At 42.1% G+C, this 19,583-nt stretch overlaps 2 protein-coding genes across 2 annotated transcripts; both read right to left on the bottom strand.

The window, feature by feature from the left end:
• Window positions 1-8,712: 8,712 nt before the first annotated feature.
• Window positions 8,713-12,418, bottom strand: LOC123904346. The gene is made up of 3 exons (XM_045954024.1): window positions 11,030-12,418; window positions 10,421-10,849; window positions 8,713-8,835 (listed from the first exon to the last, which is right to left on the bottom strand). Exons 1-3 carry the CDS (start codon window positions 12,416-12,418, stop codon window positions 8,713-8,715), a joined length of 1,941 nt encoding a protein of 646 aa, XP_045809980.1.
• A 1,863-nt stretch (window positions 12,419-14,281) lies between these two features.
• On the bottom strand, window positions 14,282-14,944 carry LOC123904347. Its single transcript, XM_045954025.1, has one exon. The coding sequence runs from the start codon at window positions 14,942-14,944 to the stop codon at window positions 14,282-14,284; it is 663 nt and encodes a 220-aa protein (XP_045809981.1).
• Window positions 14,945-19,583: the final 4,639 nt, after the last annotated feature.

Consider the following 19,583-nt stretch of genomic DNA (forward strand, 5'->3'; position numbering starts at 1 on the left):
AAGTTAGTTCTAAAAAACACGCATTGATTAAAGACACAATATCAAATCTGAATCGTTAAAGTAACGAATTTTAACGATGTACCTACAAAATATTTGATTTGTTATCTTAAGCTAGGGGCATTTGTGATAAGATAAGATTGAATAGATCATGATATACGATTGACAATTTTTAATGGAGAAATGATGCATGGGGAAACCAAGAAAACCTGCGGACAAAAGCAAAAAAAAAAATAGTAGAATGAAAATATTAAGCATGAGATTCTCACAAAAAAATGAATTTAAATCATTGAATTCTAATGTTTGTGCTTTTGTGGGGTTAGGGACCTCCATAATGAAGGTACCAAGACCTAGAACCACAACGTTATAGACACTACCTAGAGGACAATTCTTATATAAACCTAAATGAAAAATATTTGGATACCTACAATTAAAAAAAAATAATCAAATGTAGTAAAATATCTTAGTCATTTTATTTGACATCATCATTTAATCATTTTTTCTATTGTTTTTTATTTAATATTGTGCGTGCGCCTAAATGATTTTTACATTTAGGATTGTGTCAAAGTAAGAATATCTCTAGTCTTAATTTTGTCAACAAAAAAAGAAATTAATCAACAAATAATTAATATTACTCATATTATATTATACGGTGAATTGTTCACTTTAGAAAATCGGATCCCAATCATAAATTTCAACTTTTAATTTTTGTTGATAATTTTCTTAATCCGTATAATATCGTCAAATAAATCGTTCAGTATTAACGTGGAAGTGGAAAAGATGAAGTATACAATGTTATTTGTATTCGTAAATTTGACATATATATTACGGTATAATTAATCAATTAGAGTTAGTTGATAGGTTATCACGTTAGCCAGAAGGTTAGAAAGTTAGTTAGGGAAGTAGTTACTCTTAATAATTCAATAAATAAGATAAGATACTCCATTGTATATTTTATTCATTTTTTTTATCAATTTATATTTATTTAATATGAATTCTTACGAGTATTTTCCTTATAAGTATTCCTATGCATTCTATCTTATTGATATCTACGATCTTTATCCTTTTAATTCCATCATACATAACAATATAATCAAGTTTGATTTTTTGTAATAGAACAATATGGTGTCTTTAATCTTTATTTATCTTCTAATCCAATAAATATTAGTTCAATTCATAATTCATATATAAGCAAAACGAGTGTAACATCGATGAGCACAAGTGTTGGTGTTTAATTTAAAAAATGGAATACTAGCTAGTAGTGCATGCATATCAAAAACAAGAAAACAAAGTTTATGATCAATCATCAACAATATGAATACCAAAAAGAAAATCATCAACAATATTATTGAAAATGAATACATCATGCAAAAAACTTCAAAAAAGTTTGGTAAATATCGCTTTTATAATGCTCGGAATCATAGTTGGACCCTACTTATCCTATGTTAGGTGGAAGCCTTATCCATTACTCCATTTTGAGGTTTTAATTAGGGAGGTAAATACATATTCATAGAGGTATATAGTATCATATTTGTGTCCACCTTTTATTGGATAAATATGTTATCTGTATCTGCTTCATATTCGTATGGGTATTCACTACATAGATAATCCATTGGTTTTGAAGTATCCGGGGATATTAACAGATATTTATGGATGATAATTTTTTTAATTTTTTCTTTTTAATTATCTAAAATTTCTTAAAAGAATTAAAAAGAAAAATATTAAAACATAATATTATAATTCACTTTCAATTTATCAACAAAGTCACCACATTTATTTTTCTTCTTTTTAACAAAACTTAATATAATATCCATATTTCTCTTTTAAAAAAATAATATACATATATTTCTGATCGTACCTGGTGATCAGAATAGATTGATGGCCGGTCCGTTGAGCGAGCGTCCACACCGAAGGGGGGGTTTGTACCTGCAGGTGCTCCGATGCCTAAGTCAGCAAAGTGAACAGAGAGATACTAAAGAAGAGAGAGAAAGTGTATTGAATAATGATTCAGAATACCTGGCTCTCCTGTCTAGGAGAGCTTATATAGTGCCCCCAGCGCTGGGCCAAAGGTTGGTCTATTGGGCCGGGATAACCGGCCCAATAGACTCAACTGCCAAGATAGTCCCTGTATCGTAGGGGAAGGCCGTTATTTGCCTCTATCTTGGTTGGAGCCGTTCCGCTATTCGCGGGTAAGGGATAGGCTCCGTGACAGCTGTGGCTGGATAAAGGAGCACGTGCTAAACGTGCTGCTTACCCATAATGTCGAGCAGGACACGTCATTGGCTGACGTGTCGGGGAAATCTCCCCTTATTGGGCTGTGCCCCAAATGTCGGGCAGAAGGGATTGGGCCAGCCCTTGGCCCAGTCCAGAACAGGAGCCCCCCAAGTCGTTGCTCCTAGTCGTAGGAGTAATGACTTAAGGTCCATGCTCGTATATCGAGGAGTTGTTTTCCCCGTCAATCCTAGGAGGAGTTCATAATTCATTGATTATGATTGTTGCTCGTATGCGCGAGGAGCGCATTGTTTATGTTGCTCGTAAATTCCTCCGTAGCACGACGAGGAGAATTATCCAAGGAGGAAGCTTCCCTTTGCTCGTGACGCATGCCAGGATGTTCGTGGAGGAAGTTACGGGGAAGGGATTTTGCTTTTGAAAGTCACTTGCTTTTACGTCCCTCGGCGGAGTGTCGAGGAAGTGTTGTGTTAAGTGCATCTTGTTGATGCTGCCTGTTTTTACGGGCACGTTTATATATGAAGTTTGTTCCAAGTGCCCGTGATTTCTGTATGCTCGCAAAATCGAGGAGATATTTGCGTTGGGGATAGGGATGAGTCCCTCGAGGGTCGCGTCGTCTGTTCGATGGGACGCGAAAGGACAGACGTTTCGTCTGCTGTTGCCACGCGTTACAGCTATTAAAGGCTGTAATCATGACCTAGGAAATAGGTACTAATTGCCTCGTTCTACGAGGAGGCATGCGAGCCGTTGGATTCATCGCGTCTTTTCAGTTTTCATCAGAATGAACCAGGGCCATTTGATGGCTTTTGATCTGGGCCGTTGGTTTTTTTTAATCAACGACGGTAATGTATTGTGGCGTACCATTTCGCAATGGGGGCGCAGGAACTTGTAAAGATCTGTGTCCTCTATAAATAGAGAAGGAGGAAACCATTTGCAAAGTTTTACTCTTTGCTTTCTCTTTTCCTGCGTTTCGCTGCTGCTGCTACTGCCAAGCTATTGCCTGTTTTTCCTTCGTTTGTGAAAGATCCTGCCAAGTTCATTTCTCCTTTTGCTCAAAGCTTGCATTTTTCTTCTCTTCAAGGTAAGATTGTTGTACTCTGTTTTGACTTCCAAACCTGTGCCTTTATTTGTGTTTTTGCTTCGACTGCATTTAGATTTAGAGCCAACTCTGGTTTGTTTTGGGTTTAAATGACCCTTCACCGCCGTTTGTTGGTGGTTTATGCGTTTAGAGGGTTTTTGATGACCCATTTCTACCTATATTTATGTGCTTTTTGGTTTGTTTGATTATCCATCCCTTTCTCGTGTTCGTAGTTGGTGTCACTGTTTTTAGTGAGATTTAGTGTTTGATTTAGGTAGAATCACTGTCGTATGGCGTTTGAAACTCTGGGTTCTGCGAGGAACACCATGAGTGTTGTTCGAATGATGTTTCATTTTCTGGGAAAATGATGGATATTGATGCGTTTCTGGAAAATTTATGAACATGATGATGAACGCGATGAAGATGATGAATAGTATGATGAATTTCTGGAGTTCTGTGCGTTTTGTGTCGGGGAGGAGAATGCTGTTTCCTCTCCCCGTTTATTGTAGCAAAAAGCTAGGCTATTTGAATCTTATGTCGGGGAGCTTCTCCCCGTTTTCGCCTTCGCGAATATTTTAACCTGTCTTTGTGAATGTATGAATGTCGGGGACCTTCTCCCCGTTTTTTCGTTGAGAAAATGAGTTTGTAAAAACTCTGTGTCGGGGAGCTTCTCCCCGTTATTTCGCTGGGAAATTTCTGTAGATAAATGAGTTTGTAGAAACTCTGTGTCGGGGAGCTTCTCCCCGTTTTTAACTTGGGATTTTATCCAAATTAGAGTTTGGCTTCAAGTGTCGAGCCATGTCTTGTGTCGGGGACCTTCTCCCCGTTTTTAGGCTTTGTTAAGTGGTTTTCCCCGGTTTCTCTGTTTTGTTTGCCATTTTGATAAGGGCTTTTGGTCGGGGACAGCGTCCTCGTCCTACTTTACGCCCTTTCACTTGATTTGCGGTGAAAGGGTGGATTTGATTACTGTCGAATTCACTTTATTTTCGCTGCTTTTCAGGTACTCAAAATGTCCGACGTGGAGGAGGTAACGGGGAGCCAAGCTACGTCGAAACACAAGTTGGTCGACACTATTACTGACCCAGAGCTGGCTTGGGTTGCGCCCGAGCCCCGGGGGATTGCTTCGATGATTACTGCCCAGGATCCCCGGCTTTTTACTATAGTCGAGGAGGCTGGTTCGGAAAACTGGGAGGTTCATGCACCTGCCGAAGGGGAGCGGGTTTGCTCGTCGTACGGAGGAGGTAGATTCACTATGTACGAGATGGCATTTAAGGAGTTGGGATTTCGGCTGCCCTTCAACGACCTTGAAGCTGGGATTTTTGGCCGATTAAGGGTGGCTCCTTCCCAGCTTCACCCGAACTCGTTGGCGTTCATCCGGGCGTACCAGATCCTTTGTCGGTATCTGGAGGTGGAAGCTACTGTTGCTTTATTTTTCTACATCTTCCAAATCCAAAGACAGAAAGTCGGGGACCGGCAGGGTTGGATTTCCTTGAAGCACCAGTCGAGCAAAATTTTTAAGATGTTCGTCGAGTCTGCTCGGGGTTTCAAGGAGAGGTACTATGTGGTGAAGCCGGTGACGGAGTTTGCTTTCGATTCTCTGCATACGGAAAGGCCCGTGTTCCTCGAGGATGGGTCTCCTCAGTTGGACGAGGAAGGGGAGCAAGTAATGGAGTGGGTTCTTCGATTCCCACTGTCGTGGTCGTCGGAACATTTTGTACTGCGAACCGACGAGTATCTAACGCCTGTCGAGGACCTGAACCCGGCGGAGATGGCAGGCTTTGAGAAGCTTAAGGCCTACGTGGATGGCTTTAAGCCTTGTAAAGTTATAACCAGTCTAGGGGATGTTGCACTAGACAAGCATGGTAAACCGAGGATCGAACCTCGTTTTGTAAATACAAAATTATTACTGTCGTGCAAGACTGTCTCTGCCGAGGACACTTTATTGGGTATCTGTTTTAATTCCTGCCCGTTTTTTACTTGTTTTATATTCAGCATTTGATGTCTTGAGTTTCTCCCCGTGTTTCTGACCACGTTTGTGACTTTGCAGGTAGAATGGCTGATCTTGCTTCCGAGCTGTTGAGGATAGCTGCTGAGCAAAAGGGGGAGAAGTCAAAGAAAAAGGCGAGGAGGGCCAAGCCAACCATTTTGATGGGCGATCAGGGTGCTTCGGGGAGCGTCTCCCAATCCTCCCCGGTAGGCAGTTCAGCTGGTACTCCGGGTGGTCGTTCGAAGAGGCAGCGGGAGGAGCAGATGACGCCTATCGTCGACTTGTCAGAGGGGGACGGTGGCTTCGTTCTCCCCGCATGTTTGAGCGACCGGAGCTTTTTTGACAAAAATCCCCTCCAGGTGCCAGCATCGGAGAAGAATTATATACTGGGCGCTTCTGCATCTGCCCGACAGAAGCAGCTTAATGAGGATGTTGCTGCTGTCATCCGTCTGGCGGAGACAGCCTTGGTGCTCAATGAAGGGGGACCGACTCTCGAGGCTGAGAAGCTGGCCGCTAAAAACAGGAAGCTGGAGGCTGAGATTGCTTTGTTGGAAAATGATCTGCTCGACCTTAGGAGCAAGCAGGAAAATTATTTCAAGAATATGGAGGAGGCCCGACTTACCGCTGAGCAGCTGGAGAAGACGAATAAGGTGCTCGAGGACCTGAAAGTCAGCAGTGCCGAGCAGAGGGGTAAGCTGATGGAAGAAGTGGCTATGTTGCAAGCCAAGTGTGCCCCTCTTGAGGATGAGAAGGAGGAAACTCTCAAGTTTGTAACTCGGGGAGATTTGGTGAAGGAAATCAAGAGGCAAGGGGGCTTGATGTTGGCGAGTATGGTGCACGGGTGGAAGAATGCGATCGCCCAACTCAGGGTTGTGAATGCCGAGCATGGCTTGATTACTGATGGCATTCACAAGCTCAAACGGGTTGAGAACGGGCAGATTGTTATTCCTGAAGAGTATAAGCAAATGGAGCTCGAGGAGGAGAAGTTGGATGAGGAGGCGGTTGATGATGAGGACGAGGAGGATGGGGAAGTCGAAGAGGAAGTTGTCGGGGAGGAGAGGGCACCGGAGGGCAACCCAGAGGGTCATGATGAAAGCTCCTGATCCTCCCCGGTTTTTATTTGGGCCTGCGCGCCAATGACTTGTACTTTATTCGTCTTTTTTGTTTCATGACAATTTGCTTTTGGTGGCCTGCGTGCCCGGTTTTTGTAACATTCGGACAAATGGGTTTTTATGCCCGGTATTTATAACAATGATCGTTTTATTCATCCTGCTCGTCTATTCTATCTCCTCGTTTGTATGTTTAAGTTATTGCTCTTTGTTTTTGCTAAGTTATGCCTGTTCGTAATATGCATGTCTTTATGCTTGCTCGTTTTTAACTTAACAAATTTTTGGTTTTGGTGTTTGTGTATTTGCTCGACATTGTTGTATGCCTGCTCGACAAAACCATTTTTTCTATTTGCAAGTTTTTTTTTGTTGCGAGCGCGTTTCGTCGAGGCTAATACGGACGCCGACACGTTGTTTTCTGAGGCTAATACGGACGCCGACACGTTGTTGTGCCCGCCCCCGCGGCTTGAACTTCCCATCGCGAGCTGGGCGTTAAGCCTTGGCACGAAGACGAGGAGCTTGTCTCAAAGGTCATCCTCGTCGGGGGGACGCTCTGCCCTTCCTGAGCCAGAGTATCTCCTTTTCGATTGTTTGGATCGAGCACGTGTGCCCGCGTGCTCTCCGTTGTCGAGGTGTCGGGCTCGTTGCTAGAGGATCCGAGCAGCCTTTTAAAAGTGTTTTTAGTTTGGCAATAACTTAGCTATAATACTGTTTTAATTTTTGGGCGTTCCAAGGTCGAGGAAGTTTCTTTCCTCGAAGATCCTCGAGATAGTATGCGCCATTTCCTGTTTTGTTAATGACGCGATATGGTCCTTCCCAGTTGGCCGCCAGTTTACCATCCTGGGAGTCCTTAGCATTTCGTCTTAGGACGAGGCTGCCTACTTCAAAGTCTCTTTTGATGACTTTGGTATCGTGTCGGGCAGCTATTTTTTGTTTAAGGGTGGCTTCTCGAAGAGATGCCCCCGTGCGAATTTCCTCGACGAGATCTAGCTCTTCGCGAAGAGCTTCGTCGTTCATTTCTTCTTCGAGCGGTTGCTCGGTTCGGCGAGATGGCTCGCCCACCTCCACGGGGATGACTGCTTCTGTTCCATATACCATTCTAAATGGAGTCTCCCCGGTTGTGGAGTGTGGTGTTGTGCGATAGGCCCAAAGGACGCTTTCGAGCTCCTCGACCCATTTCTTTTTATTTTGGTCCAATCTTCGTCTTAGGCCGCGCAGGATTACTCTGTTGGCGGCCTCGGCTTGCCCGTTGGTTTGGGGATGTTCCACGGAAGTGAAATGTTGCTTGGTCCCCAGGGCAGCGAGGAAGTCTTGGAATCCTTTGTCCGTGAATTGTGTCCCGTTGTCCGTGACGACGGCCTGTGGTATCCCAAATCGGCAGAGTACGTCGCGTTTGAAGAAACGGAGTATCCTGAACGACGTTATGTCGGAGAGGGGTTCAGCCTCTACCCATTTGGTGAAATAGTCCACGGCGACTATCAGAAATTTATTTTGGTGAAGTCCCTTTGTGAAGGGGCCAAGTATGTCCATGCCCCACCAAGCGAAGGGCCATGGTGACGACAAAGATTTGAGTTCGTGGGGAGGAGCTAGGTGCATGTCCCCATGTCGTTGACATTTGTCGCATTTCTTCACATGGTCCTTTGCGTCTTGCTGCATGGTGGGCCAGTAGTATCCTGCTCGAAGAGCTTTCCTGGCCAGCGATCTTCCTCCCAGATGCTGGGCGTTGATTCCCTCGTGTACCTCGCGCAAGATATAGTCGACCGTTTCCTCGTCGACACATTTAAGGAGTGGGATTGAGAATCCTCTTCTATATAACTTTCCGTCGAGGACGACATATGCGCATGCTCGACGTCTAATTATTGCTGCCTCTTTCTGATCGTCAGGGAGGGTTCCATTCGCGAGGAAATTGTATACGGGGGTCATCCAGCAGTTTTGGTCGCCAATGACATTTATGTCGAGGACGTTGCTCGCCTTCTCGATGCTTGGTCGGGGGAGTACTTCCTGAATGACGGATTTGTTTCCGCCTTTCTTTTTTGTGCTCGCCAGTTTGGACAGGATATCTGCCCGTTTGTTGTGCTCGCGCGGAACGTGTTGCACCTCCACGGATTCGAACTTAGTGATTTTTTCCTTCACTAATGCTAGATATTCAGAGAGATTATCATTTTTGGCTTGATATTCTCCCAATACTTGTGAGGCAACAAGTTGTGAGTCTGTGAAAATTTTTACTTCTTTTGCCTCCATGTCCTCGGCCAACCGTAGCCCTGCTAGGAAGGCTTCGTATTCTGCTTGGTTATTTGATGTCGGGAAGGATAGTGCTAGGGACACTTCGATGATGATCCCATTTTCGTTTTCCAGGATAATTCCTGCTCCTGCTCCCGTGGAGCTTGACGCCCCGTCGACGAATATTGTCCATTTGTCTGCCTCGCTTGTCGAGGAGGCTGGACTCGTCATTTCGGCCACAAAGTCTGCTAGGACTTGTGATTTTAGCGCTTTCCTGCTTTCGTAACGAATGTCGAATTCGGAAAGCTCGAGGGACCATTTGAGCATCCTGCCCGCCATGTCTGGTCGACCAAGCAATGATTTGATGGGTTGGTCGGTTCGTACTATGATTGTGTGTGCTAGGAAGTAGTGACGTAGTCTTCTTGCTGCGTTGATCAAGGCGAGGGCCACCTTTTCGATTTGTGTATATCTGAGTTCGGGCCCCTGTAGAGCCTTGCTCGTGAAGTACACTGGTTTTTGTCCTTCCGTTGTTTCGCGGACAAGGGCTGCGCTGACGGCCTCGGATGCGACGGAGAGGTAGATGTATAATACTTCCTCGACATCCGGGCGCGAGAGGACTGGGGGTTCGGACAGGGCCTTCTTAAGATGTTGGAGGGCCTGCTCGCACTCGTCCGTCCATTCGAACACAGCTTCTTTCCTTAGTAATTTGAAAAGTGGTAATGCGTGTTGAGCAGATTTTGCTACGAAGCGAGACAATGAGGTCAGCATTCCGTTCAAGGTTTGTATGGATTTTTTGTTGCTCGGAGTTGGGAGCTCCGTAAATGCACGACATTTGTCGGGGTTGGCTTCGATTCCTCGTTCTGTTAGGTAGAATCCGAGGAACTTTCCTGCTCGTACCCCGAAGGTGCACTTTTCTGGGTTGAATCGCATGTTGTGTTTTCTGGCCTGCTCGAAGACCTTACGTAGGTGGGCGGTATGGTCGATTTCCTCGTGGGATTTTACGATCATGTCGTCCATGTAGACTTCGAGCATGTCGCCTATTTCTGCCCGGAATACTTTGTTCATCATCCGCTGGTATGTAGCACCAGCGTTTTTTAGACCGAAGGGCATTACGTTGTAGTAATAGTTGCCCGACTCGGTCATGAAAGCTGTTTTTCCCCTGTCGGCCACAGCCATTGGGATTTGGTTGTATCCTGAATATGCATCCATAAAAGACAATAATTTAAAGCCAGAAGAATTATCGACTAATTTATCAATGCAAGGTAAAGGATAGGAATCTTTAGGGCAAGCCCTATTGAGATCGGTATAGTCAACACACATGCGCCATTTTCCATTAGATTTTTTAACTAGTACAACGTTTGACAGCCAGGTAGTGTATCTAGCTTCAGAAATAAAATTTGCCTCTAGGAGGTCTTTTACAGCTTTTTCAGCAGCCTCCGCTTTTTCGGGAGACTGCCTACGCCTACGTTGCACTACAGCACTAGCAAGTGGGTCGACAGTAAGTTGATGACAAGCGATGTTTGGATCCAGCCCGGGCATGTCGGCAGCGTGCCATGCGAACAAGTCAGCATTTTCTCTAAGGCAGGCTTTCAGCTGCTTCCTCGCCAACTCGGGGAGCCCTGTCCCAATCTTGACTCCTTTTTCTGGATCTTCGCCAAACTGGACTATCTCGAAATCTCCATCTGGAATGGGGCGATAATGTTCTTTGCTCGCCTCGTCGTCCTCCTTCTCCTCCTTCTTTAACTTTTTCTCCTCCTTATGCTCTTTCTTGGAGGTGCGGCTGTCGAGGTCAACAGAGCTCACATTTGGGGCTGGCAGACTTGATGGTGCTTCCGGGGAAGGCTTTGATGGCGCTTCCGAGGAGGGTTTTTGCTTTTTCGGCTCAGGAGCTTTGCCGATGAAGTTGTTGCCTTTGGAGGCTGCGTCAAAGCACCTTCTTGCAGCTTCAATGTCCCCGTGTAGAGTAGCAACCTGCCCTTTGTGAGTATAATACTTCATCTTCAAGTGGGCAGTGGAGGGGACAGCAACCAGGTCTGCTATGGCCGTCCTGCCGATGATGCACTGGTAGAGGCAAGGGCAGTCCACGACCAAGAATTTCACCCTGATCGACTTAGCGGTCTCTTCGGAGCCAAAGGTGACGATCAGGTCGACATAACCCCAAGGCCTAGTAGTTGCTCCATTGAATCCTGTGAGATCTGAGCCCAAGTACGGGGTGAGATGTGTCTCGTCCAGCTGTAAGGTCCTGAACAAACTGGAGTACATGATGTCGCAGGAGCTCCCCGGATCGATGAGGACCCGACGAACGTCCATGTTGGCCATGTCTGCCCGGACGAGGAGAGGAATTTGGAAATTGGCTGTCCCACCGGGCAGCTCTTCTCGATAGAAGGCTAAAGGCATTGATCGCCCCTTCGCCTTGTCCAGCGTGGCGTTCATATTCGAGGACGTATTTATGAGATCCTCGAATTTTCTTTTTATTGATCCGACGGTGTGCTTGTCCATGTGACCGCCGGATATGACGAGTGAGTCTGTGAAGTAGTCCCCCGTGGTAAGCGTAGGACTAGTATGGGTGTCCCCAAAACCGCTGGGGATAGCAAAGTCTTCTGGCCGGGAGACGCTCATGGCAATCTGCTTGGTGCCACTCTGCCCGACTGGTGGGGGAACTACCTCTTCGACGGCGCGAGTCTCCGCGGCCTCTGGTCGAGGGTCATTGTTTCTTTTCACGAACTCTCGTAACTGTCCGTTTCTTATTAATATTTCGATAGCATCCTTCAGTTGGATGCAATCGTCGGTCCTGTGACCATAACTCTTGTGGTATCTGCAATACCTATTCTTGTCTTGGCCGGGCTTCAGGGGAGTCGGCTTAGGCTGTTTTACATTCGCTCTGTTAAACTCAGAGATGTGAACTTCAGCAAAGATTTCTCCCCGTGACTTGACGAGGGGGGTGTATGTGGCGAATGTGCTTGGAGGGCCACGAGATTCACGCCTGTCGCCCCTCCTTCTGTCTCTGCCCCTCTCGCCGCCCCGATCGCCGCCTCTATCATGTCCCCGGTCGCTTCCCCTGTCATCGTTCCTGTGGGTGGACTCGCGGGCAGGGTGGCTGCTCCCAGGTCGGGCAAGGCGAGCGACATCAGCTGCCTGGACCTCCTCGTAGTCGATGTACTTTTGAGCTTTTAGGAGGAGGTCGTCCCAGGTGGGTGGTTTTTCTATGCCCACAGCTTTAGCAAAATCGCTGCCCGGGCGAAGGCCCCTCTGCAGCAAGTATTTCTTCATGTCGTCGGTCGTCTCGACCTGCACGGCCTCTTTATTGAACCTCTCGACGAAATTGCGGAGAGTTTCTTCCTCGGCTTGGTATATGGCCTCCAAGGCGTGCACAGTCTTTGGATGCTTGCGGGAAGCAGTGAAGTGTCTGGAAAACTGTTCAGTAAGATCCCTCCATGAATGGATGGATTGAGGGGGCAGGCTTTGGTACCATGCCATTGCTCCCTTCCTCAGCGTGGTTGGGAACAGTCTGCACCTAATGGCACCGCTAATGTTCCTGAAATCCAGGTTCGCGTTGACATTGGCTATGTGATCGTCGGGGTCGGTCAAACCATCATACGCGGGGAGCGTAGGAGGTCTCTCGAAACCCTTTGGAATATGTTTCTTTAAGATGTCTCTGGAAAGAGGGCATCGGGGATCGCCCTCGTCGCTCCCGTTGGGAGAATGGTCCTCGGAAGACCGGGGAGAATAATCGCCGGGCATGGGCGTTGGACTGCGAGATTTGCGTGGACGATAGCTGCCCGACGCGCCATGCTTGGCCATGTTCGTCAACCCTTGAGGTGAATGGCGGCGCGGGGCCTCGTGTTTTCCTTTCTTGCCCGGGGAGAGCCTACCCTCGCGATGTGGAGGAGTACGGTCCCTCTTCCGAGGAGTAACTTCGACCCTCTCTAAGTCGGGGCGTCGATGTTTGACGGCCGCCGGTCGGGGAGGGGAAGGAGTAGCCTGGTGTCTCCGCGGGGGAGAGTTGGTCTTTCTGCGACGCCGGCTTTTCTCCAGCGCGGCGATTCTTTCGCTCTGCTCGTCCAGTCGACGATTTTGAGCCTGCATGGCCTCTGTTGTTTGTTTGAGGGCAGCGATCAAGGCTGCGACCTCAGAGTTGGCCAAGACGGCGGGCTGTTCGGCGTTGTTTGCCGGAGCTTCTTGCTTCAATTGCGGGCGTTTGCCCATCCGACGATCGGTTAGGATCTCGACGTCTTCTTCATCGGAAGAGAGTGAGGCCTCCCGTCCGTCGCGGGAGTCGGTTTCTGGACCGTGAGACGCGGTGGTATTGTCACGCACCGGGGATAGCACGGTGTTATGCTGCGGCGGCGGTGAGGATGGAACGTTGAGCACGTTATCGTTGCCGGTATCGGTGTTGAGTGGCTGCGAAGAACTGGCCATGATGAAGTTTCTTGAGAGGTTTGGTTTTTTATCTTTGTTTCTTTGAGGAAAGGTTAAAGAATGGGGAAGAACTCAGTCCCCACAGACGGCGCCACTGATCGTACCTGGTGATCAGAATAGATTGATGGCCGGTCCGTTGAGCGAGCGTCCACACCGAAGGGGGGGTTTGTACCTGCAGGTGCTCCGATGCCTAAGTCAGCAAAGTGAACAGAGAGATACTAAAGAAGAGAGAGAAAGTGTATTGAATAATGATTCAGAATACCTGGCTCTCCTGTCTAGGAGAGCTTATATAGTGCCCCCAGCGCTGGGCCAAAGGTTGGTCTATTGGGCCGGGATAACCGGCCCAATAGACTCAACTGCCAAGATAGTCCCTGTATCGTAGGGGAAGGCCGTTATTTGCCTCTATCTTGGTTGGAGCCGTTCCGCTATTCGCGGGTAAGGGATAGGCTCCGTGACAGCTGTGGCTGGATAAAGGAGCACGTGCTAAACGTGCTGCTTACCCATAATGTCGAGCAGGACACGTCATTGGCTGACGTGTCGGGGAAATCTCCCCTTATTGGGCTGTGCCCCAAATGTCGGGCAGAAGGGATTGGGCCAGCCCTTGGCCCAGTCCAGAACAATTTCTAACTAAAATAAAGTTCATCACAAAGTTATACGGAATATAAGTCTCTTTTATATTATAACTAAGGATATGTAAGTAATTTTTTATTTATTAATTAATACGGATATATGCGGAGTGAATACCATTAAATCCGTATCAAAATTTATTAAGTAACAGATAGTTGAAATATCTATTTATTTATCCGTGTATATTTATTAAGTTATCCGCTACCTATTCGTGATAGATTTTATCTCCGTATAGCTTACTTACTATTGTCGGTACTTGGGGTCCCGCTCATGACTTAACGTACACGGTACACTACATTTTACACTCTCATGTCTCAACTACTATTATAGTGCGATTGACTCGGTCTAGTATTAATGTCGGGATTCAAATCTAACTTTATTTTCACACAAACATGTCACATTTTATTATGACTACGAGTCAAAATAGTCATAACAGGTACCATCATTAGCTAACAAAAATTTACTATGTCAATAATTGTTGAAAAACACAATTTATCCCAAGGTTTCAAACCATTGTAAAGAATAAATCTAACAAATAGGGTTTTGTAGTTTTTTTTTTTTGGTAAAAAAAGCTAAAGAGTATAAGGGAAAAGAAAAAAAAAAGACAAAATAGAAAGACTAGTCATGGCTAGTGAAATCAGCATCCGAGGAGGTTCCTAATTTTGCGAAGAAGTCTGCGCATTGATTACCTTCTTTAAGAGTGTGACAAAGGGAAACATTACTTTGGGAAATCAAATCCTTTATGTCCTGGATCAAAACTGCATGCATATGAAACTTAACTTGGGGACCTTTTATGAGGTTAATACAGTGTAAAGAATCTGAATAGCAGACAAGTTCGTCAATGCCCATGTTTATGGCCAACAAGAGGCCCTTGTAGACAGCATTAAGTTCAGAATACAAGATATCAGAAGACCCTTGAATGTAACCAGAAAACCCTGCCAAATAATGACCAAAAGTGTTTCTAATGATTCCACCAAAACCTGATCGAGCAGGGGAACCGAGACAGCTTCCGTCAACATTAAGAATGGTACAAGAGAAATTGTTGTTATTCCACTTGATAAATCTATCAACTGAACCACCATTAGAACTAATAGTGAAGCAATTCTTGAAAGTTTCAACCATAGACCTGATGTTAAAGGAGAGTCGGCTTAAGGACCAAGTTTCGTTATTGAGGCTCATCAAATTGCGGTGTCTCCAAGACAACCAGACACAGTCTCGGATGCAATGAAGGAATGTTTCATCTTGGAGGTCACATCGAACACAAGAAGCAGAGAGGTTCATCTTGCGGTGGTTAAGCAAGGAGAGAGTGGGCACAGAGTTGTAAGATGGAGCTTCCAGATCCAAGTCCAGGAATGCAAGGGGTTAGAGGTTATTCCTGGGTCTCGTAGTGAGAGAAGCCAGTCATAACCGCTTTTGGTAGTGTAAGAGCCATTTTTGTTGTTGGTCCAAATGAAAGTGTCTTCAATGGAAGCATTGAACTTCATGTGACTGTTGTTGATGGTGTCAAAAATCATTGGGGGGAGTTGAGTATAGAGGATTTGGGTGTGGGGGTTGCCTGAGGAAAGCACGTCCCTAACCAAGAGCTGAAGGTCATGAATATCAATATAAGGAACAATAGATCAATGACATAATAATTAATTAGCAAAAAAATAATATCAATGCGAATTGAAATGGATAGATATAGTAGAATTAATGAGTAATTTACTGATATAACCTTGTGATTTATTAGTCAGTTTGATCTATACGTACAATTAGGAGGTGTATTGGATTAAGATTTCATGAGATTTTAAAAGACTTTTTTATACAAAAAAAATCTTGAGGTATTCAATCAAGACTTTTAAAAAAGTTAAATAATCTTGTGGTATTCAATCAAGACAAATAAGATTTTTTTTCAGGGCAACAAAATTCGTTGGTATTCAATTGAGATTTGTTCATACTTTTAAAATGTCTATTGGTATTCAAAAGTCTACCAATTTTGATGGATTCTTATTTGGAATGAATTTTGACAGACTTTTTAGTTGAAAATACACTTGACAGACTTTTTCAACAATCTCACCAAATTACTTTCGCAGTTCATCATCACTGCATCCGGTTTTTTCTTCTTTTCTTTGTTCACTTTTTCAACAATCTCACCAAATTAAAGCCTTGAGAATTTTTCAAACTCATCAAGAGTTTTTACTTTCATCATCATCATTATACCGGTTTTCTTCTTCTTCTTCTTCTTCTTCTTCTTCTTCTTCTTCTTCTTCTTCTTCTTCTTCTTTACCTATCAAATATGTATTTTTGCAAAAAATATTTTAACAAATTCTACATCTTTTTTACAAAGTTTTGATTAATTCTTTGGCACGTCTTGTGCTGAGAATGCTGTTTGTTAATATATCTCATTTTAGCTTCTTCAAAAAAAAAAAGTTTTGATTAATTACAACGACAAACAAATTTTTTTCGTCACATTCATCTGCTCCTATTTCCCATCAATGGTGGTGGTGGTAACCTTTTTATTGGTGATTAGAAACCTATACATAAAAATGTACCCAAAAAAAATAATAAACATATACGTGAAAAAAACGTAAGGTTTTTTTAAAAAAAAAAAATTGGATTCCCAAAAAAATATAATTTTCTTTTATTAAAATTTATTGATTCTTTTAAAATTTTCCTAATATACAAAAGTTTCCTAATATATAAAGTGTTGTGAAATCTTAATTGTAAAAAAGTCTTTTGAGAAAAATCTCTCAAAATTCATTCAAATCATGTGTTAAAAATCTTGATTGTAAAAAAGTCTTTAAAATCTCACAAAATCAATATAGTCCAACAAAATCTCATAAAATCATCAAGACTTTTTTTTGCCAAAATTGTTTCATAAAATCTCAATCCAATACACCCCATAATTTTTATTTTACGGTATCTATACGTACAATTAATAACAAAAGAGAAATTTGAGTATTTGTCTATAATTTAATAAACTCAGATGGTCACATCTACGACAAGTTTCCAAATCTTGTATCAATTTGTATTGAACACATTCAGATTAATGAAATGTTATAAAGTAGAAAAGAAAACACATTTAGATACTATGCCTCTATATTTTTAATTTTATGAGTAATATGCATGTATGTAACATTAGATAGTATTTTGCTTCCACTTCTCATTTCTCAACATTATGCGTCTGTGCCTCTGTATGCACTCACATTATGCATGAGTTGAGTTGGTAAGATAGCTGAAAATTTTCTTTGTTGGTGAGTGAGAGTGATTTAGTGAAACATACTTATAGAAAATGATTCTTGATTCACATCATTATGTTAATATTTGAGTCATCATGATAATAGTGGAAAACGAATATAGTGACTCAGAAATCATCTATGTGGGGGGGGGCTTATTTTTTTTTGGGTATACATAATGTGGCACTTCTGTCTGTTGCAAAATGTTGTAGGTCAACCGTCAATGTCATTTTCGTTGGGAAAACAGCGCCGACCATTATCTACTTCTTTATTCCTATTTCCTCACCATCCACTAATTTATACATCAATATTTTAATGTCCAAAATAAAATAGTAAGATATAGAAATAAATCAAAAACGATATTGTCACTATTTTAATGTTCAAATATCACAATAATATGCGTAAAAAAAAAAAACACAATATTCTCTCCGGTCCTTTTTATAAGAAACACTTTGAAATAATTACACATACTAAGGAAGTACATTTTACATAGTTATTTTCATTTAATACTCTTATAAATTTAAATATATCTCATGTATACCCTTATTTAATTACTCTTAATTCATCTAACTTACTTATTTTTAATATTCTCTTTTATAATAAAGATGGACATAAGTGAAATTAAACATTTAAAACATTTGAAAATTGGTCAAAATTTCTTATAAAAAAGATTAAAAAAATTTCTCAAAATGTTCCTTATAAAAAGCACAGGAAGGAATAATAAATTTAAAGGTGGGATGTTGATTAAGGGGTCTAAGGAATATGTTGATCCAAATGTTAATGTTTTAATATTTTAATTGGAAATTGAAAAAAAAAATAACTAAAATATATTGTTACGTTATTTCATATTTATAAATTAGTTTAAATATGCACAATTTTTAATATAAAATTTATATCTTGATACAGTAACAGACTAACATATGCCCTAAGTACATATATTAGCTGATCATTATCTGATTAAGTTCAACATATGATAATTAATAGCCAAAAATTGAAAATAGAGTAAGCAAAGAGTTGATTAGTCCTTGTTTAAGTAGAACTAACCCAAAAAGTAGAAAGAAAAGCGAACGACAAAATCAATGGTCCCAATGGCACAACCCGTCATGACATTCACACCGCTTTGTTGTTCTGTTGTTCTTTAAGGCGTGAAATATGGAATTTCAACAATTTAAAACTGTCAAGTTTTTTTTTTTTGACCTTTGTCAAAAAAACAGTCAAGCTTTTAGAGAAATATAAAAAGGAAGTACGAAATTAAAGTAAAATAACAATTAAAATTTTCTTGTCTAGTGTAACAAAAAAAAAAACTTGTCCAGTTAGTTGTCTTGTTTATATATCTTCATTCTTCAACAATCTTTAAAGATGTCGAAATAAATCAAACAACACTATAGTAAAAGTATCTTTCAACTTAATCAGGTAGTTATATAGTTTGAATTTAATTTTAGAAATATAGTTATGTTAAAAAAATTGAGGAATAGTTTTGTCATCTATATTATCTTAGAATTGAGAGTTGTGTCTAAGTCATGAATGAAGGTAATTGTTTTCTTTGATATTTTTCTATGCTCTAATATCATCTTAATTAGAATTGAGTATTGAGTCTAAATCATCCTTACAAAACCAGTTTTGTAAGGATGAGTTAGACTCAATACTCAATTCTAAGATGATATCAAAGCCTATTCACGATTCGCTGGGCCACTTCGTCGGGCCGCCTGCAATCAGGTTTCTGATCGGGCCCTCCACCTTTCATGTCCGCGCCTCAAGCCCATAACGTTTGGCGCGAGGGGTTGTGTTAAGAAGTCTCATATCGGTTGTGGGATGGTCTGACTAAGTGTTTATAAACTAGAGACAATCCTCACTTTACAAGCCGATTTTGTAAGGTTGAGTTAGACATAACTATCAATTCTAAGATATTATATATAGTTTTACCTAGTTTGAGAATTAATCTATGCAATTATGTATAAAGAATATTCAATTGAACAAAAAATGTGAACATAATTTATATTTTTAATTACAAGACTTGTTAGTGTTTATTACTATTAGTAATGTATCATAATTAATGATATTTAAACAAAATAATAATAATCAAGTAAGAGTTTTGATACTGTTAAACATGTGATTAAAGGTTCGATTCATAACTCACGCGTATGTAAAAAATTCGGTTTGAAGACCACGTTGTGTGCTCCACAGGTTCTCTAATAGAGATTAGTCATCGCTAAGTGCGGTGAAAATTTTGTACCAATATTATGGTAACCAAAAAATAAAAAAAATAATAAATTTGAAGTAAAATTTATTAAAAAGATAATATTTAAGAAAGTTCTATACATGAAATTTAGTCAAAAGAAAATAGAAAGTTCTATACACAGAGCCGAGTGGTAAAGAGGTTAGGAAAAAGTCAAAGTTACACATAGTTCCTTCTGGAAACATGTTGTGTTTTACAATATTTAATTTAATAAAGGGTTGGCTTACCCTTATGGGGAAAGTCACTATTGTTGATTTTCTTGTGTGGGTCATCAGGCCACTTCCAGAAGGCCAATTTACAAATCAAAATGTAGAAACGGTGTTTTTTTTAGGCTTAATTAATAAAATGGTCCCTTAAAGATATTTTTGGTTTCATATTGATCCCTTAAAGAAAAAAATGTCTAAATAGGTCCCTTAAAGAAAAAAAGGTCCGAATATGTCCCTTAAAGACATATCCGTTAATCAGTTTG

The sequence above is a fragment of the Trifolium pratense genome, linkage group LG2 (genome assembly GCF_020283565.1).
Source record: "Trifolium pratense cultivar HEN17-A07 linkage group LG2, ARS_RC_1.1, whole genome shotgun sequence".
In the NCBI taxonomy this organism is placed as follows: domain Eukaryota; kingdom Viridiplantae; phylum Streptophyta; class Magnoliopsida; order Fabales; family Fabaceae; genus Trifolium; species Trifolium pratense.